At 44.0% G+C, this 26,676-nt stretch overlaps 2 protein-coding genes across 4 annotated transcripts in view; both read left to right on the top strand.

Moving 5' to 3' along the window:
- Positions 1 to 22,237, top strand: part of plekhg2 (pleckstrin homology domain containing, family G (with RhoGef domain) member 2) — a 102,821-nt gene extending 80,584 nt beyond the window's left edge. The window contains exons 11-20 of the mRNA XM_060943489.1: positions 358 to 444; positions 8,960 to 8,993; positions 9,195 to 9,287; positions 9,556 to 9,654; positions 12,568 to 12,606; positions 12,765 to 12,775; positions 12,879 to 13,124; positions 13,340 to 14,846; positions 14,934 to 15,990; positions 19,312 to 22,237. Of these exons, the coding sequence (XP_060799472.1) occupies positions 358 to 444; positions 8,960 to 8,993; positions 9,195 to 9,287; positions 9,556 to 9,654; positions 12,568 to 12,606; positions 12,765 to 12,775; positions 12,879 to 13,124; positions 13,340 to 14,846; positions 14,934 to 15,990; positions 19,312 to 21,184 (5,046 nt within the window). The 3' untranslated portion in view covers positions 21,185 to 22,237. The remainder of the gene's footprint in view (positions 1 to 357; positions 445 to 8,959; positions 8,994 to 9,194; positions 9,288 to 9,555; positions 9,655 to 12,567; positions 12,607 to 12,764; positions 12,776 to 12,878; positions 13,125 to 13,339; positions 14,847 to 14,933; positions 15,991 to 19,311) is intronic.
- Positions 22,238 to 23,712: 1,475 nt separating this feature from the next.
- Positions 23,713 to 26,676, top strand: part of il15l (interleukin 15, like) — a 39,457-nt gene continuing 36,493 nt past the window's right edge. For all 3 annotated transcript variants that reach the window (XM_060898063.1, XM_060898062.1, XM_060898061.1), the window contains exon 1: positions 23,713 to 24,145. In XM_060898063.1, the coding sequence (XP_060754046.1) occupies positions 23,942 to 24,145 (204 nt within the window). In that variant the 5' untranslated portion in view covers positions 23,713 to 23,941. The remainder of the gene's footprint in view (positions 24,146 to 26,676) is intronic.

The following is a 26,676-nucleotide window of genomic DNA, read 5'->3' as shown; positions in this document are numbered from 1 at the left end:
TTTTTCTTTTCTGTGTAGCCATGTCATAGTGAGGTATTAGGAGTGCAGGCGCCAGAGAAGTTAAAATAATTCAGAAGAATACAGATGTTTTTTTTTTAGCAGAAAACAACTTTGACAGTCAACCTCAACTTGAAATTCATAAGTAGGCCAGCACAAAATGTGCAGGTGCAGAGAAGTTATAATACACAACTCAGGAGTAAAACAGGTCAGAATGATTTTAGCAGTTTATAAATATGCCAAAATGAAATATGATTTTATACATGATTGCATATGAGATACATGATTCTGATTACATATGAGACATATGATTACACATGAAATTTTCCATACAGATTATGAGCTTTCTGTTTTTTCTAGGCTAAAAATCAGGAGGAAAAGCGATTATGGCTGCACTACCTCAAGAGGCTAATAGTGGAAAACCATCCTGCATCTCTGCCCCAGAAGGTACGATTTAGACCAAGACATGAATTGCATTCCATCATGTTTAAATTAAATAAATTATCAGTATTCATGTAAGAAATAAAACAGAGGGTCATGAAGTGTTTACATTTTATATTGTGAAAAGTCGCTGGAACAAGTTCGTTCCTGTTATCACTTTAAAACAGCATAGCATCCATCCATTATCATTACTTGGTCATTTATTTATTGGGTCCAAGATGAACCTAGCAGGAACCCAACTTCTCTCCTCAGGACCGTAACCTTCCCAGTCCACCAGGTACTGGAGTCCTCTGCCTTGCCGCCGCACCTTCAGCAGTTTCTTGAGTATGTAGGCCTTGCCGCCATCAATGAGCCTGGGAGGAGGAGGGGGTTTGGAGGGTGGGAGCAAAGAACTAGAGACCAGAGGTTTAAACTGTGACACGTGGAACGTGGGGTGGATGCGTCACATGGTGAGTGGTAGTGCCAGTCTGATGGAACATGGGTTGATTACCTTTTTGATGAGGAAGGGTCCTAGGTACCTGGAAGCCAGCTTGCAGGAGACGGTTCTGAGTGGCAGATGGCGTGTGGAGAGCATGACTCATTGCCCCACCCGGTAAGTGGGTGCCTTAGAGCGGCGTTTGTCGGCCTGTCTCGTGGATGCTAGGGCGGAGCGAATGAGTATTCTCCGGGCCAATGCCCAGGTCCTCCTGCAGCGGCATATGAAGATCTGGGCTGAGGGTACGGCGACCTCCTCCTCTTGGTCAGGGAAGAGTGGTGGTTGGTAGCCTAGGGAGCACTGGAAGGGTGAGAGACCTGTGGCAGATGAAAGAAGAGTGTTATGAGCGTACTTGATCCAGGGTAGGTACTTACTCCAAGAACTGGCATCCCTGGATGCCATGCACCTGAGTGCAACCTCCAAAGCCTGGTTCTCCTGTTCTGCCTGGCCGTTGGTCTGTGGGTGGAAGCCTGAGGTGAGACTGCAGATGGCCCAGATGAGTTTGCAGAAAGACCTCCAGAACTTCAGTGAACTGAGGACCCCGGTCAGAAACAATGTCGGTGGGTAGTACATGTAAGCAGAAAACGTGATGGACAAGTAATTCTGCAGTTTCTTTGGCTGAGGGGAGCTTGGGCAGAGGAATGAAATGGACGGTCTTGGAGAAACAGTCAGTCAATGACAGTGAGGATGCATGTGTTGCCACCTGAATTGGAGAGTCCTGTGACAAAGTCCAGGGCGATGTGAGACCAAGGTCGATGTGGAGTCAGGAGGGGTCTTAGCAAGCCGGCAGGGGGTTGATTGGTTTTCTTGTTCCGGGAGCATGTGTCACAGGCTGCCACGAACTCCTGGATGTCCTCCTTGATGGATGGCCACCAAAAGTGCTGCTGGATGAGTGCCAGGGTTCAGGCAGCTCCCGGATGACAGGCCAGCTTGGAGCCATGACCCCACTACAGCACCTGGGTTCGCACCAGACAGGGAACAAACAGATGGTTAGGAGGAATGTTGTTGGGGTTACCTTCACCAGGATCCTGCTCCAGGGCCTTCTGCACGAGCATCTCAACCTCTAGAATGGCAGCTCCCACCAGGCAGCGTGGAGGAAAGATGGTCTCCAGTGGCTTAGACTCCTCTTGGTGGGAAGAGAACATCCTGGACAGGGCATCGGGTTTGCCGTTCTTGGAGCCTGGGCGGTAGGAGAGCGTGAAGTTGAACTGGGAGAAGAAGAGAGACCAACGGGCTTGATGGGAATTAAGGCGTTTGGCAGACTTGAGGTACTCCAGATTCTTATGGTCGATCCAGACTAGGAAGAGGAGCTCCGACCCCTCAACCCAGTGCCTCCACTCCTCCATGGCTAGTTTAACAGCCAGTAGTTCTCGGTCACCGATGTTGTAATTCTGTTCGGCTGGGGATAACTGGCGGGAGAAGGAGCATGGGTGGACCTTGTCATCACTGGCCCTCTGGGATAGTATAGCTCCGACCCCTGACTCGGAAGCATCGACCTCAACAATAAACTGCTTGGTAGGATCGGGTATGGTGAGAATGGGTGCTGTGGTAAACCTGTGCTTGAGCGTGGAAAAGGCTTTCTCTGCTTCCTCCCCCCATTTGAATTGGATCTTGGTCGAGGCCAGGGCTGAGAGAGGTCCGGCCACCATGCTGAAGTTGCAAATGAAGCGCCTGTAGAAGTTGGCAAATCCTAGGAAGTGCTGGAGCTCTCGTCTCGAAGATGGGGTGGGCTAATCGGCAACTGCCTCGAGCTTGAGGGGGTCCGTCTGGATCCTTGCCGAGGAGATGATGAATCCCAGAAACGAGACAGAGCTCTGGTGAAATTCGCTCTTTGCCACCTTGATGAACAACTTGTTCTCTAGTAGGCGCTGGAGGACCTGCTGGACGTGACCCTGATGTTCCTCCAGGGAGCAGGAGAAGATCAGGATGTCATCCAGGTACATGAAAATGAAGCTGTTTAGGAAGTCCCTTAAGACGTCGTTAACGATTGCCTGGAAGACTGCAGGCGCATTGGTCAGGCCGAAAGGGACCACAAGGTACTTGTAGTGACCAGTGGTGGTGTTAAAGGCTGTCTTCCACTCATCGGGATTAGGGAGGGGGACGAGATGGTATGCATTGCATAGCTCTAGCTTGGTGAATACCTTGGCTCCCTGGAGTAGTTCAAAGGCCGTGGTCATGAGTGGTAGTGGGTAGCAGTTTTTGACCGTGATGGCGTTGAGACCCCGATAGTCAATGCAGGGGCAGAGCAACCTGTCCTTTTCCACAAAGAAGAATCCCGCCCCTGCCGGGGAAGAGGAAGGATGGATGAGCCCAGCTGCCAAAGATTTGGAGATGTACTTCTCCATGGCTTGCCTGTTGATGGAAGAGAGAGAGTAAAGTCGTCCTTTGGGTGCCACTGTCCTGGGTAGGAGGTCGATTCCACAGATCAATAAAGTTTTATCTAATCTATCTAATCAGTCATAGGGTCTGTGAGGAGGGAGGGACACTGCTCGGGTCTTACTGAAAATGTTTGAGATCCAAATATTCCAAAGGCACCTGAGAGAGGTCAGGGAACTCGCTGGCTGAAGACTGTGGTGGTTTGGTGGGAGGCAGAGCAGAGTTCAGACAGGAAGCTAGGCAGGACTGGCTCCAACCTAGGATGGTGTTGTCAGCCCAGTTAACGTGGGGGTTGTGCTGCATTAACCATGGTAATCCTAGGACGATGGGTACGTGGGGGTTGTTCATAACGTGAAGCTGGATGGTTTCTGAGTGGTTACCGGAAATCCTTAGGGTGAGCGGGGCAGTAAGGTGGGTGATGTTGGTCAAGCCAGTGCCATTGAGTGTCAGGACAGTGAGAGGGACGTCAAGAGCAAGTAGTGGGATTCCCAGACGCTTGGCAGTGGCGGAGCAGATCAGGTTCCTGTCCGCCCTGAGTCGACGAGGGCCTGGAGGTGGTGATGCTGGTTGTCACGGATAATGATGACAGGAAGTAACAGATGATTAGCGAGGGACTGGTTCCGAGTGTTGCCCACCAGGGCCCCTTGATTCACTGGTGGGCTCATCCTTTAAGGGGGTAGGCTCAACAGATGTGTCCCAGCTGACCACAGTAGAAGCAGGCCCCCGTGCTCCGCTGGTGATGTCGTTCCTCCGCGAACACCTGAACCCGGTCTACCTGCATGGGTTCGACGGACGCAGCGGGAGCTGGAGAGGAGGTGAACCTGGGGCAGTTCTTCTCTCCTCCATTGCTGGATCAGAGCATCGATGCGGTTGGCGAGGTCCACGAGGCTGGAGAGATCTGATGGCAGTTCCCGTGATACCAATTCATCCTTGATGGCGTCGGACAAGCCGTGTAGGAATGCGTCGATCTGGGTGTTCTCGTTCCAACCGCACAAAGCCGCCAATGTCTGGAACTCGATGGCGTAATCAGAGGTAGACCGGGACCCCTGCCACAGCTCCAGAGCTCTCTGGCCACCTCCCGGCCAGACAGAGAGCAGTCAAAAGTTTGCCTCATCTCCTCGGAGAATGCTGTTCCCCACTCTCTGGCCTTGCTGGTGAGGAGCGTTATTGTATATGCTACCTGGGAGCGTTCTGTGGGGAAGGCCAGAAGTTGCAGTTCTAGGATTAACGAACATTGAGACAAAAATGATCTGTAAGTACCCGGTTCTCCATTGTAGGGCTGAGGCGCTGGAAGTCTCGGTTCGTGGAGAAAGGCGGTGGCAGGAGCTGAAGTAGGAGATGGCTGAGCAGGGGTAGGCACGGCTTGACAGCGCTGCATCTGCGTGGTGAGAAGGTTGAGTGCGTTGGACAGGGTGACGAGGTTCTGGGTAATTTGTTGTAGGTCTTGTTGGTGGTTCCTGAGGAGAGTCCCTTGCTGCTGTATAGCCGTTCTCAGATGGGTCAGTTCTGCTGGATCCATGTTGGCCAGAACGTACTGTTAGGGGTGGTGGAGGTGTGGTGAGATAGGATCCAAAAGCAGAATACGACTCAGACAGTAATCCAATAAATGAGGTGGTTTTAATCCAGGAAAAAGTAGCAAAAAAGGAGACAAAAACTTGATAAAACAAACGAGGCAAACAAGGACAAGAAAAACACTAGTGCAAAAAACCATGAACAAAGGAAAAACACTGGAGAGAAAAAACCATGAAAAAGTATTAAGGCACAAAAATGGCTAGGGAAAACAAATGAGACGTTCTGGCAAAAACAGAATCTGAGAATGGCCTATTTATACACAGCAGTGAAAACCAGGAAGTGAGTTCAGGGGAGAAGGAATTCCTGTCCCGGATCTGGATCAGTGCTGACGTGAGAGATCCATAATCTCCGGAGTGGATGTCTGGGGTGGAGCATGACACAGTTACCAGAAACATTTAGTTGCAGTTATTGCTGTACAAGGGGATCACACCAGATACTGAAAGCAAAGGTTCACATACTTTTGCCACTCACAGATATGTAATATTGGATCATTTTCCTCAATAAATAATTGACCAAGTATAATATTTTTGTCTCATTTGTTTAATTTGTGGGCGGCATGGTGGTGTAGTGGTTAGCACGGTCGCCTCACAACAAGAAGGTTCCAGGTTCGAACCCAGCGGCCGGCAAGGGCCTTTCTGTGTGAAGTTTGCATGTTCTCCCCGTGTGTGCGTGGGTTTGCTCCGGTTTCCTCCACAGTCCAAAGACATGCAGTTAGGTTAACCTGAGGCGGCCTTGGGCTGAGGTGCCCTTGAGCAAGGTACCTGACCCCTGACTGCTCTCTGGGTGCTTTGGTGTGGCTGCCCACTGCACTGAGTGTGTGTTCACTTCTTCAGATGGGTTAAATGCAGAGGATGAATTTCATTGTGCTTGAAGTGTGCATGTGACGAATAAAGGTTTCTTCTTAACTGGGTTCTCTTTATCTACTTTTAGATCTTGTGTGAAAATCTGATGATGGTTTAGGTCATATTTATGCAGAAATATAGAAAATTCTAAAGGGTTCTAAAGGGTATCCTTATATACAGTAGTGTAAGTCTGGCTTTGGGGGAAGACTATAAAAATGGATGATTTGAGATTTGGAACCAGTTCACTCTGCAGACCAAACTCGGCTTTTGTTCATTGATTTAATAAAAGTCTAAACTCTTCTGCAACCTCTTTGACTTTGAATAATTTTTGCTTGGGAGAGTTTAAGTTTTGAGAGTTTCCATGACAATGGCTCAAAGAACAAATTCATCAGTTTTAGAAGAATTACAAGTTCTGGAATGTTGACTAGTAAACTTTGTAAAGATCACATCACACACATCACATTATCTCTAGCCGCTTTATCCTTCTACAGGGTCGCAGGCAAGCTGGAGCCTATCCCAGCTGACTACGGGCGAAAGGCGGGGTACACCCTGGACAAGTCGCCAGGTACTTTGTAAAGATACAAAAGATAAAGTATTTTCGAAATCCAAAGCTTAGAGCGAGTTACCCTTGAGAATAGAAGCCACAAGTATGCAGGGCAGGCCCAGGCATCGGGAAATCAAAGAGTGACTGGAATTGCCTATGAGGGAGGAAACCTACCTGACAACAGATAGAGGACAATACAGGGCAGCCACATCACTGCAGTGATATGCCAAATAGATAGAGGTTTTAATTTATTAGCTTTTTGCCAATATGGCTGGGAAACCACAACAGCTTGCACCAATTACAGTAGCCCACTTTGTACCTAATCTGCATGGTTTTTGAACTGTGGAGGAAACATACAAACTCCACACAGAAAAGCCCCTGCTGGCCATGAGGTTCAAACCTGGACCCTTCTTGCAATGAGGCAACAGCATTAACCACTGCGTCACCATGCTGGCCTAACCACATGCATGTTTGTCTAGCACTTGATTTGTATGGCGCATGAACTAGGGAACAGAAAATCATAACCATGTTCAAGATAGATAGATAGGTAGGTAGGTAGTCAGTCATTCTTTCAGAGTGGTAAACCCCTCCCCATCTTTACTTTTGAGAGACTCTGCCTCTCTGGGATGCTCTTTTTATACCCAATCATGTTACTGACCTGTTGCCAATTAAACTATTTATTTATTTATTTATTTATAGCATTATACAAATTTTTCAGTCTTTTGTTGCCCCTGTCTCAACTTTTCTGTACCATGTTGCTGGCATTAAATTCAAATGAGCCTATGTTTAAAAAAAAATAAATAAATAAAATTTCTCTGTTTTTATTTACAGTTTACACAGCGTCCCAACTGTTTCGGAAAGGGGGTCATACATTTTACTTTGCTAAATAACAAACTTGTAACATCTGTGTTTTGTTAGACATAAAATGATGTGACTGTCCACCATACAAGTCCCTGTGAATTACTTGTTACCATAGGAATGTCAGAGCCGTGCTCATTCATAAGTAAGGGAAGCAATTACACAACTTCAGACTGCTTTTAATCAAGTCCAGTCGTTTCTCTTAGGGTTGAAGCTGGTATTGAATGCCAAAAAAACAAAAACAATGCTTTTTACAAACTCACGCTCTCCAGTTGACTTCGCTGTATCAACACAAGATGGCACAATAATTGACAGAGTATCTTCTTACAAGTACCTGGGCATTTGGTTGGATGATAGGATGTCTTTTGGTGTCCATATTGAGAGTCTCTGTAAAAAACTGAGACCAAAGCTAGGCTTTTTCTTTAAAATGAAAAAGTGTTTTCCTTACACTGCAAGGAGAAGGTTGGTACAGAGCACGTTCTTATCAGTGCTGGATTATGGTGACATAATTTATATGCACTCCAGTTTATGTTTACTAAAAAAGTTAGATGTATTGTACCACTCAGCCTTGCGTTTTATCACAGGTGCATCGGCTAGGACTCACCACTGTACTCTGTATGAAACAGTGCAATGGTCATCTCTTTCTCTCCGGCAAAAAGTCCATGCTTTGATTTTTATTGCGAAAGCACTTATGAGTAAACTACCCCATTATATTTCCAGTTTACTTTTTTATCAAAATAGTGCTTACAGGACTAGGTCATCAGAAAAAATATTACTACGCACACCTTTTACAAGAACAGAACTGGGTAAAATAGCTTTCTCATCATTTGTACCAAATGTCTGGAATGAATCTCAGGCCATCCTAAATCTTGAAACTCTTCCCTCTATTAACATTTTTAAAAAATGTTTGAAATCAGCTTTAACTGAGCTATGTAACTGTTTTTAAACCTATGGTTTCTTGTCTGCTTTTAGCTGTCTGTGTTACTTTGTTTAATTATAGTCTGTCATTACTAGTGAGCTGGTGTGTGTAATATGTTATGAAGTGTGTGTAGCAGGTTATGTAGTGAGTGTAGTATATTTGTAGTGTAGTTGTGGTTTGTCTTGTCTTTTGTGTATGTGTAACTATTTTGCCGTCCGTCTTGGCCAGGACTCCCCGGTGGAAGAGTTACTGTAACTCAGTGGGACCATTTTTCCTGGTTAAATAAAGGCTAAATAAAAATAAAAATAAATAAATAAAAAAATTCATCTCATTATCTCTAGCCGCTTTATCCTTCTACAGGGTCGCAGGCAAGCTGGAGCCTATCCCAGCTGACTACGGGCGAAAGGCAGGGTACACCCTGGACAAGTCACCAGGTCATCACAGGGCTGACACATAGACACACACAACCATTCACACTCACATTCACACCTACGGTCAATTTAGAGTCACCAGTTAACCTAACCTGCATGTCTTTGGACTGTGGGGGAAACCGGAGCACCCGGAGGAAACCCACGCGGACACAGGGAGAACATGGAAACTCCGCACAGAAAGGCCCTCGCCGGCCACGGGGCTCGAACCCGGACCTTCTTGCTGTGAGGCGACAGCGCTAACCACTACACCACCGTGCCGCCCAGAGCCGTGCTGTTATAGAAAATCTATCAGTGCATTCTGACCAATCACAGTCAAGCATTTAACAGAGCAGTGTTATAATCTACAAGTAACCATCATCGAGAACACATAAAAGGTTATTCAAACATTATTTGAAATATTGTACAGAGCTCCTGCGTGATTTAAAAGAAAACAAAATAAAACAGTTTCTAGGACTCTCCACCTTTGAGTAGCTAACTTACAGCCTAATATTTTGTTTTTTACAGGCAAGGCAGGTCCTTGGTGATAATTTCTGTCAATGTAAGTAATGCATGCATGTTTGTATAGATCTTGATTTGTATGGCACATGAACTAGGAAACAGAAAATCATAACCATGTTAAAGCTGCTTATAGTCTGTCAGCTCATGCAGATTTCATGCACTTGAGTAAATGATGTTATAAATTGGTTATATCTTTAAATGGGTCCTTTATTAATGAGCTTTTTTTTTCCTTGACCTTCAGCACCTCGGTTTGAACAAGAACCGAACCGGAAGCCTGTGCCTTCTCCTCGATTAGATGATGTCCATGGCTTTCACAGAGGAAGAAGACAATCAGGTTTGAAAGCAAATTTTAAAGTGTAGTTTGTTTGTTTGTTTAAGAATTTTTTTAGAAATGTTACTATATTAATATTAATGTGCTGTAGATGACAATCCATAAAAACTTGAATGACTTCACCATATTTATAGCCTGACATTTATTTCAAGAGGAAGTCCATAAATGGGTGTTTGACAGATCACTTGGGAACCAGAGGCTTCCATGTACAGCTAAGATAATTAAGATTTTAATTATCCTGTATTGCTACTTTGCTTATGCTGTTCTTCAGAACCCCCTGAGTTTATCTACACCCCTGAGAAGGCCAGGAAAAGCCTTCCATTGTTACTGGAAGGGAACCTGCCATATCGCCGAGGGCGCAGGCAATCAGGTAAATCTTGTATAACAACTTATAGATATTCATCATAGTGTACTGTGAGGTGACATATAGACAGGCTTGTAGCACTCGAGTCTGACTTGTGCCCTAATTTTAAGGACTCATGACTCGACTCGGACTTGAGCACTGATGACTCAGACTCGGACTCGTGCATTAACTGCATTAGGACTCGGAAAATGGAGATGAGGACTCTGATTTTTTCTTTATTTTTTGTAACATGACATAATAATTTGGCATAAGATATTTATATCTACGTTAATTTTTGTACTAATTTCGTGTAAGAGTGTCACACCTGTGTGCCTTGGTGCGCGCTCCGGACAGCGCGTGCCCCAAGCGGACTCTCACGCGCGCTGTAAACGACTTGCACCTGCACAGGATTAAGGTGCAATCAGTGCACCGATATAAAAACTGTGAAAACGCACTTACTTTGCGAAGTATTGAGTTGTGTTGCCGACACATTACCAAGCCTTATTTCCTTGTTTGGTTTCCTGATCCCTGATTTCCTGTTTCTCTAGAGATGCACCGATACCACATTTGTGAAAACCGATACGAGTATGAGTACTATCATTTCAGTACTTGCCGATACCGAGTACTACCGATACCGATACTGTTGATGTTATTAAAATATAATTTTTCAAAAATTGCAGCATTTGAATATTTAATAGGCCTACTTTATCTATTTCCCGTGAATGTTGTTTTCTAACTGGAGTGATCATGCACACAGGTTCACATTGACAATCTCCGCTGCTCCAGAAGCGCAGAGTAGCCTTGAGTCCACGTCACACAGCCAGACAGCGCCTCTTCATGGTAGCGCTTATCTTTTGCAACATTGTTACAATAATGTTGCAAAACCTAAGCGCTGCTGCGCTAGGCCTACATAACAATGTTGCAAAAGAAGCGCTACCGTGAAATGAAGAGGCGCTGTCTGCTGGCAGTGTAACGTGGACTACAAGGCTATCTGCGCTTCCGTGTGCAACCTCTCTCGATTGTCGCGCAACATTCACTCCCAGAAAACTACACTCATTGCAAATAGCCTACACAAAGAATTAAATATTTAGCTGCTGCAATTTCTGAAAAAGGCTGCTATTTATTTGGATTAGATTACAATGTCCAACTTTCGAAGTCAAGAAAGACTTGCACTCTTGCAACATGTAAGACCGATTGTTGATGAAGGGAGGAGAGAGCAGTGAGTTACCACATGCAGCGTGATCATTTCACTCCGCTGGCCACTTACCCCCTCTATCTTCGGCCTTCCGCAACACTGCGGTCTTGGTTGACTTAAGGGTTGTTCTGGTGGTGCGCTTAAACTACTCCAATTACATTTAGCAACAAGACAAGGGCGTGAAAGGGAGGAGCAGTGACCATCGCAACATCACAGAGAGCGCACAAGATAACAGTGGCGGCCGGCGACGATGTATTATTTAATTTCCATCGCCAGTAATGCAGACTAAAATATGCCCCCCCCCCATGTGCATGTGCGCACATCCTGCTGTGTGCTACAGGAGAGTTGAATGCCTCGAGCACGCTCTTGTTCAGTCGCAGAACTTGTTAGGCAGACGCTGTTGCTGTCCATTCGCAACATCGCGTCCCGTGCTCGTGGAGCTCCATACCTGTAGATGGGACGTTAATTTCCTTGGTCTTAGCGTTGCCCTCAACTGAAACATGTTGGAAAACTCAATCAGCCATTTCTTAAAGCTCTCTCTCTCACTCTTCACTCTTAAACTCTCCCGGTTGGACTCGTACTTAAAAACTCTGCCGGTTGGATTCACCTATACAAAAATCTGATTTTCATTTGTTTGTTAGTGAGTAGCCTGTCCTACAAAACCCTTACCTAGGCGAATAGCCAACATTAAAAAAGGACAACGTTGGGGATCTTAGCGTAGGCCTATCTGCGTATGGCAGCGAAAGGGAGTGGAGTGTGGAGAGATGTTTAAAATTACAGTGTTGGGGAAAGATGTTGTGACGGCACTGTTTCATGACTATGCAAACACATCTTCGTCATGGAAAAATGGGTTGTTGTCGAACAATTTTTTTTGTCTTCTGACGAAATTAGCCTACGCTCAATGCTTGAGATTTACAATTTTTTTCCTGGGAGAGGCTTTTCTTCCTTGAACGGACGCTGGCAAAAGGCGCTTCACGGAACACTATCGGCGCATGGTATAGCCTATCATATTATGCTCAAGCCTGAGCTCAACAATGCTTCAGTTTTTTTTTCTCTCTCTCTCGAATGGAACAAAAAGCGCTGCGGGGAACATTGGTATCGGCGCATGGGATCGGCACTGGTATCGGTTCATGGTATCGGCAACTGTTTGACAAGTACGAGTATGAGTATATTAGTGGAGTATCGGGGCCGATGCCGATGCCAGTATCGGTATCGGTGCATGCTTATGTTTCTCGTCTTTGATTCTGCCGAGTCTACGATGGCCTGTTTGTGCTTCGCTCGACCTGTTGCTTGTTTCACTGTTTTACGATTTTGCCTGCCGTTCTGGATTGTTTACTGTCTTCACTTGTATTAATAAACACACCTTCTGCACTTACATGTCTCCCAACCATCTCTGACAGAATACTTCACACTCCCTGACAGAGAGAAACACATTCACCTGTTCATATGTCATGTTCAGGAACAAACTAATGTTAATGGCGCTGAAACAGCCACCGTCAAATGGCTGTTTGACGGTGTTTGACGGCTGTTTGATTGGAGTGTTGGACTCGACTCGGACTCGAATTTTTTTTTTAATGACTTGGACTTGACTCGGACTTGAACACTGGGGACTCGGGAACAGAGGCTGGACTCGGACTCGAGGTTTAGTGACTCGACTACAACACTGCATATAGATAATAAATTTTAGTAATAATTTATGATTACTTTTGGCTTGGATGTTACAAAATGATATCTTATTCTTCTAGCTCCTGCGAAAGACATAGAAGCAGCGTTTCAACAAAGTGGTAAGTGAGTTTCTCATAATAACTGCCATAGGAAATTAATACATTGTTACTATAAAGTATATTTCAATTTCTGACATAGTGTTTGGACCAAATAAAAGTTTGATTCTGATTTCTCTGTTTTCCTTTTTATTTCTGTGCCATGCAACATCGGACAACAGGCTCTTTAAAGGTGAGAGCAGACTTTTTTTGCAGAGTAAATATCTCAAGTTTTATAACATTTTAAATGAAGTACTTGGCCTCATAGCACTTGTGATGTATTTGGGGTTTCCTAGGCTGGCAGTGAAGGTGAGCTCTACACACAGGTCGAGAGCTTGGCCTCCTCAGGCAGTGCCAGTACTCTTGCATCATCAGTCATTGAGGTTGGTTCAGGCCAGGATAATTTGGGTCTTGGTCATGATGAAGATGAAGACATGTCACCTCTCCCTACACCTCCAACACTCTCCATCACAGAAGAAATTATGCAGTTTATCAACGAGAGCCGTGCACGAGAAGGCATGCCAGAGCTGTCTTCAAATGTGGTAAGAAATGACCTACGAATTATGACCACTGATGTATCTAAAATTATTAGTAGCTTGTAAATTGGTAATATCAATATGAATAAAAGTATGATGTATGCTCGAAATCAACCCTTGATAGAACTTCACATTCATTATAAGTTGAAACTGTATATCGTATATTGATTATTATGTTTAATTGAACACACATGTTTATCATACTATTGCTCTGTCTACAGTGTGAGTCCAGATCAGAGCCCTTGGGCACCCAGTGTACTGAGCCACAGGACCTAAGTGAATACCAGAAAACGCAGGTGATGCAAGAGGAAGATCAGTGGAATGTTGTGGCCAATAGTCCACAGGATAAGCAACCACTAATAGATATTAAAATAAACAAAGAGGATAATGCTGAACATGTTACACACAGTTTATTGCCTGACTCATCCTCTCTGAAGGAGTTTGGGGAAGATATTTCATCTCTGTCTTCCAATCTTATGCCCAGACCTAATTACAGAAATGAAAGTGAATTGCCAGAAGCAGAGATAGTCATGGCAACACTCATTCCTCAGCAATTCATGGAGCAAGATGTTGAGAACACCACTGCCAAAGCAGAAATATCTGAAGTGGCAAATAAAATGGATGAAATTGTCAATGGAACCTCAGGTGAACTGTGTGATAACTCCTCTTCCACACTCCAACCTGATGAAAACCCTCTGCTGCCTAAAGGGGACATTGAACAAAAGTTGACTAAAAGTCACCGGCAGATCATTGAAAAAATTCGGAGCTATTATGAGGCAGCAGAGGCAGTGGCTGAGGATGGACAAGTTTCACGCAGGAATAGTTTTTCAAACATCCCTACTGGCCTGGTAAAAGACTCAGTGTCACGCTTTAATTTCTTTGTTCACCAAGTCAGTGTATGTGATTCTGAGAGTGGGCGCTCAGATTCCAATGAGAATGACATCCCGTCCACATCACCTACTGTGCCTGACCAAAATGCAAAGACTTTCAGTCAGCCGGACTACACTGGCATTGACGCTACAGTTGCACATAACAACCAAGAACAATGTAAGACTGAGTCAAAATCTGATGATGATGAGCAGATTTGTGACTTTAAACCCTGTATGGAGCTCTGGAAAGAGAAAGAAAGGAAAGCTTCAGGTCTTCAAGAGAGATCAAAAGCGTCTGCCTGCAAGGAGGGTAGATTTTCTGAGGATAAAGAAGCATGTGAAAAAGATCCATTGTCTACAACTAATAAGAGGACTCCTGTGCCCAATGAACAGCTTTCACCGGAACAGGACTGCAATGAAAACATAAAGCTTAAAAGCCCTGAGCAAACAGACAAAACTATCAAAGAAACTCAGTCCACTGCCGTGCCCAGAGACAAGACTTACCCTAATGACAATTTGGATGGTCTACCCAGTCAGATTAAAGTGGGACGGTTGTCCCGCCATGGTAAGGCTGCAGTCACCTGCAGTAGGACACTTTACGAAGGCATTGCAGATGTGTCAAGTATAGGATTCTTTGAAACTGCTCCAATGGATCAGTGCTTAGTAGAGAACTCAGAAAAAATTCTGAGTAAGGTACAGATGCTAGCACAAATGTATATGGCCAAGTCAAGTAGTATGAAGGTACCATTGCATCAGAAAAGAACCCGGTTTACAAAGGGACCATGTAAAGTGAATACCCCTCTGAAGTCTCAGATAATGCTGCATCAGGCAGACGTGAAGACACAGAATCATCCCTCAGGTGAGACATTATTTTTATGTTTGAGATTTCAAACTATGCATAACTATTTTTTTTTTTCATTTCACAGTTTGTTTTCTTATTTGACAGATATTCACATGGAGTCTGTTACTCACTCTGCACCTGAGTCATTTGGGCATGTGATAGTTAAAGAGCAATTCACGACAACCTATCACCAGGAAAATTACTGCGACGTTACTGGACAAAAGGAGCAGCTCACCAGACTTGGAGCTTGTGCAACAGAATTTGAATCCTGTGAAACATTTGAATCCTCTACTATTTCATCATCTGAAATAATGGAAGAACATTTGATCACAAATTTGGGAACTCAAAGCTCTTTAGAGAGCTCTCTAGATCAAGAAATACTTTCCAAAGAAAACCAAGTCACATCACCTATTCAAAGCTCTGGACCACAAGTCAAGTGCTTTATTGAGCAGGATGCCAGCCACACTTTGTATTCAATTAGGGAGGACCATTCGTTAGCAGATAAAAATCCGACCTTTGAGAGTGAAGCTCATCAAACTCAGTTCAAACCAGTGATGGATTGCTATTCTAAAAATGAATCAGAAGAAGTTGCGAGCCTCAAGGAAGAAGCCCACAGTGCTGAAGAGAAGAATGGTTTAATTGATAAGCCTTGTGAAAGCTTACCATCTACTGAGATTATAGTGGGTGATACACAGCTGAAGGCATCAGTAAATTCTGGTTCCACTGGCGATCACATATCTTGCACTGAGAATTCCACTTCTAAAGTTGATGTATCCCCTGTTAATGTTGTAGATACATCTCGTCCAATAGAATTGGCACTGTGCTTGGAGAATGGAGTCTCAGAAACAACATGCAACGAAAATCCCCAAATGTCACCAGATGTGCTCAACTTTGATGTCCAATATCAAAGTTCACCTGAAACAACCTGTACAAATGTACCACCTCTCCTTGGTTCCAGAGAAACGGTAAACCCAGAGTCTCTGGCAGGCAAAGAAGTACGAAACAAAGATTTATTGGTGTCAAGCTACCACCAAACATCACCTCCCTGTAGACCTGCCTTAGATAATCTTCCAAAATTCAACAGGCAAAGACCTGCCAATCTGCCTACTGCAACGGGAAGAAGCTTTTCTCCCTGGAATGCATCAAACATGTCCTCTCACAGGTACTTCAATGAGTGTATTTTTGTTTTTGCATTTAGCTTCAGGTGGAGAAAATTCCACCCTGAGGAAGAGCAGGGTGTTTATTATACCACTGAAAAGAAATTGGGTATACTTTGAGTGAATCTGATACAAGAGAAATTCAAATAAAATGCAGAATGTGAGTCCTTGAGAGCTTTAAAGAACCTGATTGGATGCATAATCATGATATCTATCAAATCAAAACACATCGGGGATCAGCTATAACTATTGGGGTATCCACAATAGTTATAGGGAATAACTATTGAATTATTGACTCATGACCAAGGAAATGCCAATGGTCATGAGTCTCAGAAAGACAGAACAGTCAGGGTGAGATATTAGGTGAAGGGTGAAGGAGGGAAAACAAATGCTAAAGGGGTGTGAGAATGGGAATTCAGCAGAAAGTTTTCGTTTCATATTGCAAGGGGGTCAGAAAGGGTAATGTATCCCATCAATTTACAAACAGCAACATAATTAAAGGGAAATTGATCACAAAGAGAAACTGTCTAGGCAGCACGGTGGTGTAGTGGTTAGCGCTGTCGCCTCACAGCAAGAAGGTCTGAGTTCGAGCCCCGTGGCCGGCGAGGGCCTTTCTGTGCGGAGTTTGCATGTTCTCCCCGTGTCCGCGTGGGTTTCCTCCGGGTGCTCCGGTTTCCCCCACAGTCCAAAGACATGCAGGTTAGGTTAACTGGTGACTCTAAATTGAGCGTAGGTGTGAATGTGAGTGTGAATGGTTGTCTGTGTCTATGTGTCAGCCCTGTGATGACCTGGCGACTTGTCCAGGGTGTACCCCGCCTTTCGCCCGTAGTCAGCTGGGATAGGCTCCAGCTTGCCTGCGACCCTGTAGAACAGGATAAAGTGGCTAGAGATAATGAGATGAGATGAGAAACTGTCTAGGAGATTATAACTCTGTGGGCAATAGAGAAACACTAAGAGGTCAAAAATCTGTCTTTGTCATAAAGTAGTGTAAAAATGACTAATCTGAGTCTGTGTCACTGTGATAGGACAGAGTAAAGCAAGGACACATAAATCAGCATTCTTCAGTGTGTGTAATTTATATAAAATAATAATACAGTAATAATAAAAAGGCAGTTTACGTACTAGTGCCACTTAGTGGACTAGAACAGATTGCCATATGGTTGGAATTTGCAATCACCCATCCGGAAAGTCTTTCAGAACCACAGCAAATCCTCCTTCCAGCAATAAAAAGGATCTCCCCATGTGAAAAATGGAGAGTCATGAACAAAATATACGTTATATGTGATAACATATTCCACATAATTATGTGTGAACCCTTGAATGTCAAAATACATAGCAGGTTTGGTCTTGTTGTCAACCAGAACAGTGAGGTGGGATGAGAGCAAATTTCCATTTGGCACGGCACAAATTTAGTGATCTATTTGATGTTGTATAATTGAAGAGGGGGAGGATTCTGTGAGGAGTGTGGAGAAGTACATGATTATAGTCCAAAATATGATCCACAGCTTTGAGGGCCCATTCTACACAGTCCAGGGCCAATAAACAGGGCAATCGTCTCTTTGCAGGAGAAGGTATGAGAGTTGAACAATACCCAGTAACATCACCACTGTCCCCTTGGATTTGGGAAAATAAAACAGCATGGTAGCCTTGCCAGCCAAAGTGTGTCCTGTGTGATAATGTTTTCAGTGAGAGAGAAATTATCCTTTAGCATTTAGCTACAGATTAGATAGCTGCAATGACAATGAAAGAGGAGGACCAGGATGGCCCTCAGGATTAGGATTTGGAGTGTTAAAAGTCACGTTGACCACTGATCACAATTCAACAGCAGGCACAGTGAAAACCTTTCCTTTCAATAATTCTCATCTCATCTCATTATCTCTAGCCGCTTTATCCTTCTACAGGGTCACAGGCAAGCTGGAGCCTATCCCAGCTGACTACGGGCGAAAGGCGGGGTACACCCTGGACAAGTCGCCAGGTCATCACAGGGCTGACACATAGACACAGACAACCATTCACACTCACATTCACACCTACGCTCAATTTAGAGTCACCAGTTAACCTAACCTGCATGTCTTTGGACTGTGGGGGAAACCGGAGCACCCGGAGGAAACCCACGCGGACACGGGGAGAACATGCAAACTCCACACAGAAAGGCCCTCGCCAGCCACGGGGCTCGAACCCAGGACCTTCTTGCTGTGAGGCGACAGCGCTAACCACTACACCACCGTGCCGCCCCCTTTTCAATAATTCAACAAAATAATTTAGAGACTACCCTGCGATGACCTGGCGACTTGTCCAGGGTATACCCCGCCTCTTGCCCATAGTCAGCTGGGATAGGCTCCAGCTTGCTCGCGACCCTGCACAGGACAAGCGGTTATGGATGGGCCCATAGAGTTCTGGTGGAGAAAATTCCACAATAAAGAAGAGCAGAGTGAACCATGCTGAATCCAGATGATCAGTCAAAAAAAAGTATTTATTTTGCAACAGAAATGAAGGAAAGTATACTCTCAGTGAATCTGATACAAGTAACAGACTGACCTAAAATTACAGACACATCACTTCATATACTGCAGAATTCTAGCACATTATTGGTTATGGAGAATAGGAGGCTCTACATCTTATTTGTAAATGGTCACATGAATCTAACAAAGGAGGAGTAAAGACAGGAATATATGAGTTTCCTGGACTGCAGGTGCACAATAAACCTGGCTCAATCTATTTTCTTCCACTGCACCAAGAAATCAGACCAGATAGAGACTGTGACTAAAGTCACAGTGATTTGCACTAGCTCTTACAAACCAGGATGTCTGGTCACTGTACCCTACAGATCCGGAATGGTAAGAGATAGAGAATGGCGCTTAGTGAGGAAAAAAGGCCATTTTTCATGGATCATTCCGGTTCGGTGATCCAGATCAGCAAAAAAGTCAAAGTCATAGCAACTTAATTCAGCCCAGAGGTATTCTGCATGTGAAATTTGGTGATGATTGGTTGGAAACCGAGGGAGAAATAGCATCCTAAAAACATTAGGAGAATAATAATAATAATAATAATAATAATAAAGTTGAAAGATCCTGAGTGAGAGTAGCAATTTGCGCTAGCGCAAATTAAAAATAAAACCTTGTTATAAAAGGAAAACATTGCATCATGTGAGGTCACTGCAACCTCAGAAATATAGTAGGTGTGCAAATGATCAACACGTACAAATTTAAATCAAAAGAGAAATCAAAATATAAAAGCAATACAGATACATAATAGTGCTGTGAATAAGAGGTGGAATAATGTATAAATAAAATTTAACTTTGATCTTATTTCTGTTTGGATTTTAGACTATCACAGACACCGCCCATGTCTGGAGAACAAGAACAAGACACTTTATCCTCAACTTCTGTGATCTCTTCCAGTAAACCATCATTATGTGATAAATCTTCAAATATTCCCACAAGTTTTCCTGACTCAAAGCCATCATCAGCTTTTAACATTAGCCTTTGGGTGCGTTCACCCTCTCCTAATATAAACTATTCAAACTCCTCTGTAAATTCTGCTTTTGCCAAATCACTTGCTGCTTCTTGTATTAGTCAGACGATTTCTCAAAGCATGGCCAAAAGGAATGCCCGTATGCAGGCCACCTCTCCCCCTGACAGTTCCAGTGCATTGCATGCATCCCCTCTAAGACTGAGGTCTCCGTCCCCTAAACCTGTCATCCTGAACTCATATGTACAGTCAAATTCTAGCAGCTTACCCACTAAGGTGACAGGAAGCCAAATTCTAAAATGTTCCCCTTCCCCTTTCTGCTCTAATAGTCAACGATCTTCCCCAACAACTGTACAGTCACCTCCTCCTTATCGCAGCCAATGTCCAGTATCCCCTGCATCCCCTGTACAGCTCCACTCAATACCCTCTGTTACTCATACAAGGGCTGATCATCTTGAACATTCTCCCTCTACTCCTCTGAATAGCAATAACAACAATAATAACAGTCTTTGTAGTAATGACTGGACAAGTAGTCATAAAAAGCCATTATCATCATCATCACAAACGTACAGAGCTCCTCATTCCCATGAGCTACATCGAGGGACCTCCCACAACAGAATTGCTCGACCATTCCTGTCCTCTGAGCCTAACTCACGTGTGCAGTCTCCCTCAGCCTCTCCCTCACCATCTCTGATCACACGTATCTGTTCCCCACCACTTGTCCCAAGTAGTGCTGGTCCAGTAATAACCAAGCCTCCTAATCCAAGGACCCCCAGACAGGGTGGGGCCAGTCCTTTCACACCTTTGTCTTTAGAGCTTTCGCAAACCACTTCATCTTGCTTTTTGTCTCCATGCGCAAGTCCAAGGGTAACTTCCCCACCCCCTATTGGCATTCCTACAAACATATGGTGCATTGTAAGCCCTCAGCCAAGGAATCCCTTAGTGACCCCTTCCTCCCCAGCAAGTTCTACTTCAAGAGGCTCCAGCATCACTTCACCAGTGTCGGGATCGTCTTCAGGCTCTCTGTTATTCTCTCAGAGCCAGAGAAGACCAAGAGGAAGTAGCTTACCATTTGAGAACCTGACAGGCAGCCCATCGAGTCCATTCAGAAATGAGCATAGGTCCTTTGCTGAGAATGGACAATGGGCAATGGATGCAGAGTCACACCCAACTAGTCCTCAAATGCGCTCCTGTAATGGTTCCCCTATGTGTATTAGTCCAGGACCTCAGTCTCCTATTAGAGGGACTGCTGGGAAGACCACTGATGCTGGAAAGCACCTAACAAACTTTAATTGGCCAGAAGTACATGAACTGCCATCTGTCTATAACACAGGAAACAATTCTCAGTGTAACCTTTTACCCTCATCATCTTGTCCTGAAACTGGGCAAGAGGACTCAGAATTGGGGAAGGCTACTTGCCAGAGTAGCCTGATCTGTGCCTATGTGGCTCGAACCACCCCTGTACCTGAAAAGGACACTCATATTCAGTGCTCAGATGATGAAAAACAAGTGGATAATGTGCCAGTACAGGGGATGAAGACACCATTAAAAACCAGTTATGCCACAACTGTCAACCTACAGATTGCCGGGAGTGGGAGAATTGCATCCTTTAGTAATGCCCAGGTTAGCCTGACTCAAACTCTGGCACCAGTGACAGAGAACCAGGGCATGAGAAGGGTCAGCATAAATGGCTGTACATTGTCACTGCAGAACTGCAAAAGGCTCTAAGTGGAACTCATCTGAGGCATTTTATAGTGCTTTATCAATATTTACCAGGCACGTTACCATGTGTAAAAGGATGCGGATAGAGATTCATGTCCACTTTACTGAGATGACAAATTACGGGTGTCAAGAAACTTGTTTTTACTGCGCATTGCTAACTCTTTCACTGCAAAGGGTGCTTCACATACAGCTCAAGTTTGGATTTCTGCCCAGCCAGAATTTCTGGCTTGTTTTTTTAAGCAGTGTTATTTTATTATTTTTATATGATTGTAAAATATTCTAAGTTCTACATAACTTAATCAAAGCATCTGTGACAAAAAGTTTTTTTTTTCTTTTGACTGAAATAGGCAGTTCTCTTATTTATGAAGTAGGGTTTTTTTATGGCACTTATCTGTATCTCTCATCTGTATTTTGCACAATTTCTGATGTGGTCCAGATATATGAATCATTGTGTAGGAAGAAAAGAACTTTGTATGTACAAATAAGGGAAGGTCGAAGAATGTTGCTGTTTTTCAAAAAGGTTAATCAAACACGACACTGCTTTAATCGAAAGGCTGATTCCATCATTCCAAATTCATCGTGAGTCCATTTATAGACCCAATCTACCACATCCTTTGAAAGCACCTTAGTAATATCTGTGGGAATGGTAAGGTGGATTCTTTGTCATGTTTTCTAGATTACCAACATTTGATAAAAATGTTGCCAGTCTGCTTCTGTACACGAGAAACAAAAAGTGGAAAATGTTTGTAAGAAGCAGAACAAATATGTTATTTAAAAGCGTATACCATAATACAGTAATACAGTCCATCCTGCAAAACAAATGAGCAAATCAGTGTGCAGGATTTTATGATTTAATGATGTGTCGTTATAACTATGTATAGTTTAAACTATATATTGTATAATTCTATAATATACTATGTATTGTGATAACTATGTATATAGTTATCAAAAGTATGACTGTGAGTTTCCAGAATTTGCAGAATTTCATAATGTATAGTTATTTCCAATGTGACAACAGTCAAAAAATTTTAATACACCCTATAATAATAATAATAATAATAATAATTTGTTCCCTCAATATAAATAAAAATCTGTATGTTTTTTTTCCTGAATTGTAATCCATTTTAATCAACATTTTGACAGTTAAGAACCCATGTACTGTATATATATATGCCCTCAACTTTAAGAGGAACACACCTGTACACTTGCACATTCACAAAATTATCTAATCAGTCATTCTGATGTGTCATTCATTCATGTGTCATTCATGTGTCAGCAGCAAGTAATGTACAGTAATCTACAGTAATCAATCAGTTGAAGGAAGATAAATTGTAGTCTGTGTGACATTAACTATGGTATGCTTGTTGGTGCCAGATGGACTGGTTTGAATATTTCAGCAACAGTATTTTCCTATGTTGAAATCGGTGGATTGTGTTGCCTTCACCCTTGCCCTGTGGAGGTTATTGATGATATCACTGAGGAAATATTTTGGTTTTTCTTTCCAACTCACTTTTATCAACTGCTGTTGTTTTCCTTGGCTGACCTGCAGTGAGTTTCCCAACAGCCTCTTCACACTAAGAGCATCTTAACTAGGAAAGAGAGTGTTCATTGTGCTGCTTGCTCTACCATTTAAACAAATGACCTTTGTGCTGTGATGCTTTTGGGAAACCCAGCTCTGTTCGGTGTCTGGTTGTTAGTACACCAGAAGCTCTGGCACTTGCCTGGGAAAGCATCACAAAAGAAGAATGCCACAGTTTGGTGATGTCAGTGGGTCGTCTGCTTGATGCAGTTATTGCCAGGAAACAATATGCAACCAAATATAAAGTGGTCTTCTTCGTTTTATATCTTTTCACACCTCTATGTGGGGTCTCTGTATGGATAGGTTGAACTAATTGCAGCACAGACCCAACAGTGGCAGCTTGGCAGTGCTGGAGCTCAAACCTCGGACCAGCAACCCAGAGCTTTAACCCACTGAGCCACCACTGCTCTGTTAAGTTATTTACTTTACTATCTGTTCCTATACTTTTGCTCAAGTAGCAATTGGGTAGTCTGCCATCAAAGATGTTTATCTAGAACTACATCTGGAACTAAATACCTGGAAACGAAAGCTGAAATCCTGATCTCTTGTCCTGTTTATCTTTTGGTCTCAAAGTCATATGTCTTCAGTGTATAGCAGACAGCCTTGCCGTTCCAGTATTTTTAGGAGGGGACTTGGAGCTATATAAGTTTGCAGTACAGAGGAGATCAGATCTATGGAATAAAGAAACTGTTCTGGTGCACAAGTAAAACCCAGATAGTTCTAGAAGAAAGAAATCCGTTTTTGAAGAACACCATGTTGTGTAGCAGTGTTGTAAGCTCTGGTCGTGTCCACAGGCAAGCGTTTCTACTTTACATAACCGTTCCAAAGTTTGTTCCAAAGCTGTGTGAGAGAGCAGGGGTGTGGTCGAGCGTTAGCTGTGGAGGGAGAGGAGGCGGGGCGAACCTGCAGGTAACGCCTGATGTTTCTCGTGGCTTCTTATCGAGTTTCAGAGAGAGAGAGAGAGCGGGCGTAGCTTTGTTGATCTCATATCCAAGAGCTTTAAAGCTAGGATGTTGTTGGGATTGCACAGTGGATCCAGATATCAAACAGCGGTGTAACCCACTAACCACAGCTGGATTATAAAACGTCATCATCTGTCATCCTTCCCGGGGACTTGCCAGGGCGCTTGTGGATTTACAACGGCGCGTGAATCAACGTTTCTAGGGCGAGAAGATGATGTGGAAATGCGGACAGATGTGGTGCGCGCGGCGAGCCCCAGCTGGAACATGGTTTTGAGAAGAACAGAAGAGCAGCAGTTTTACATGGAGTTAACACCACTGCTTTTTTATTTCGGCGCCATGGTTTTAAGACAAGCCAAGTGTAACTCAGTTTGCAGTTCAGAGACCGTCCATTCAGTGCAGGAGTTCCTGAACAAGCTCTCCAAAATGGTACTGAACTCTATTCATCTGGCAGAACTTTCTAATCTGTTGCTACCCTTCTCTCATCTTTTCCCACAAATGCGCACTTATCTGCTCAACTGAAAGAGAAACTAGCTCGCTTATTTAATCACTCATTTGCACTATATATATATATATATATATATATATATATATATATATATATATATATATATAGTGTGTGTGTCTATAACCAGTAATCATCCTTATCTTTATACTCATCACCAGAGGTGGAAAAACCCGGGTGCAGAAAGTTAAAAACCCTGCCACATTTTTGCTCCAGCCAATTCAGTGAACCAGCTGATCCTAATTACCACATCCCCTAAGCCAGGTTGATGAGCTAATTGGTGAAATCACCAGTGTTGAAGGGCAGCACGGTGGTGTAGTGGTTAGCGCTGTCACCTCACAGCAAGAAGGTTCGGGTTCGAGCCCCGGGGCCGGCAAGGGCCTTTCTGTGCGGAGTTTGCATGTTCTCACCGTGTCCACGTGGGTTTCCTCCGGGTGCTCCGGTTTTCCCCACAGTCCAAAGACATGCAGGTTAGGTTAACTGGTGACTCTAAATTGACCGTAGATGTGAGTGTGAATGGTTGTCTGTGTCTATGTGTCAGCCCTGTGATGACCTGGTGACTTGTCCAGGGTGTACCCCGCCTTTCGCCCGTAGTCAGCTGGGATAGGCTCCAGCTTGCCTGCGACCCTGTAGAACAGGATAAAGCAGCTAGAGATAATGAGAGATGAGATGAGACCTGTGTTGAGAGCACAGGCAGAAGGAAAACCTAAGCAGGACTTTAACTTTGTCAATCCAGTTTTTCCACCTCTGCTCATCACTCATTTTCACAAAATGAAACTCGAAAGCTGTTTCTGTCCTGGTCATTTGTTTCAGCTTTTACTTTTATTTTTCTGGCAACCAAGAATTCACTGGCTGAGTAGCATCTCCTGACATGGACTGGTGAGAACGTGGAGAATCTGAGCAGGCTAAAACACTTACTGAAGATGGATGAATGAATGAATGAATTGGGTCGAACCAGATCAAGTGAAATACGGGGTCTAAAAATGTCTTCCAGAATGTTCATGTGTGTGTATATGATTTCTTATTTCCGTGTAGCATGCCTGAGCTGGTTAATGATACTATGAGGAATCAGTGGTATTTTCCTTTTATCTAGACGGACATGTGCAGCTTGAAAGGTTTTACGCATTGCACGTGGCTCTGCTCCACCACCTATCCCACACGTGCTTCACGTAAGGGGCGGGGTTGACTGCATTCCTATTTATGACGGCAGGTTTCATGAATGAATCTCGATAGTCATTGGCTGATGCGGTGGTGAGCTGCAGTAAACCCATACTCAAACACGAATCTCAGTCACAGGCTGAGAACATTAAAAATGAATGCATTACTGCTTTCATACACCAAAGCACAAATCGAAATGCACATACAGTAGCTACTGTACACACGTTTCATTGATTATATATTGTTAGTGTAGCCAATACATCTGGCAGACCTGCAGGTTAGGTAAAATACCCAGCTCCTGGGGTTGTACAAGACAGTGCATGCTTAGTGCCCGTCCCAAGCCCGGACAGATTGGAGAGGGTTGCGTCAGAAAGGGCATCCAGTGTAAAACCTTCTCTTCTTTTGCAGTCTGTCGATAACGATGATGACTGTTTCATGTGGCATCAGGGACAAATCAAAGTCCTCCACTTTTGTCTGTTGTTGGCAGATACGTTCCACAAGTGAGGGTCGATGTTCCTATGTTTCTGGTTCTTCTTTACAGTGTCTTTAAACCTCAGCTGAGGCCTTCCCCGGTCATGTTTTCCCTCAGACAGCTGAGAGTAGAGTAGCTTCCTCCATATGGTCTAACTATCTGAGATTCATTAGTGTTAGTATATCTTCCATAGATGAGAGACCTGCCGGTCTCAAGCCCGGACAGATTGGAGAGGGTTGCGTCAGAAAGGGCATCCAGTGTAAAACCTTCTCTTCTTTTGCAGTCTGTCGATAATGACGAAGACTGTTTCATGTGGCATCAGGGACAAATCAAAGTCCTCCACTTTTGTCTGTTGTTGGCAGATACGTTCCACAAGTGAGGGTCGATGTTCCTACGTTTCTGGTTCTTCTTTACAGTGTCTTAAAACCTCAGCCGAGGCCTTCCCCGGTCATGTTTTCCCTCAGACAGCTGAGAGTAGAGTAGCTTCCTCCATATGGTCTAACTATCTGAGATTCATTAGTGTTAGTATATCTTCCATAGATGGGAAACCTGCCCGTCCCAAGCCCGGACAGATTGGAGAGGGTTGCGTCAGAAAGGGCATCCAGTGTAAAACCTTCTCTTCTTTTGCAGTCTGTCGATAACGACGATGACTGTTTGTTTCATGTGGCATCAGGGACAAATCAAAGTCCTCCACTTTTGTCTGTTGTTGGCAGATACGTTCCACAAGTGAGGGTTGATGTTCCTAAGTTTCTGGTTCCTCTTTACAGTGTCTTTAAACCTAAGCCGAGGCCTTCCCCGGTCATGTTTTCCCTCAGACAGCTGAGA

This window comes from Neoarius graeffei, chromosome 17, assembly GCF_027579695.1.
Source record: "Neoarius graeffei isolate fNeoGra1 chromosome 17, fNeoGra1.pri, whole genome shotgun sequence".
Taxonomy (NCBI): Eukaryota; Metazoa; Chordata; class Actinopteri; order Siluriformes; family Ariidae; genus Neoarius; species Neoarius graeffei.
This window is presented reverse-complemented; position numbering and strand designations above follow the sequence as displayed.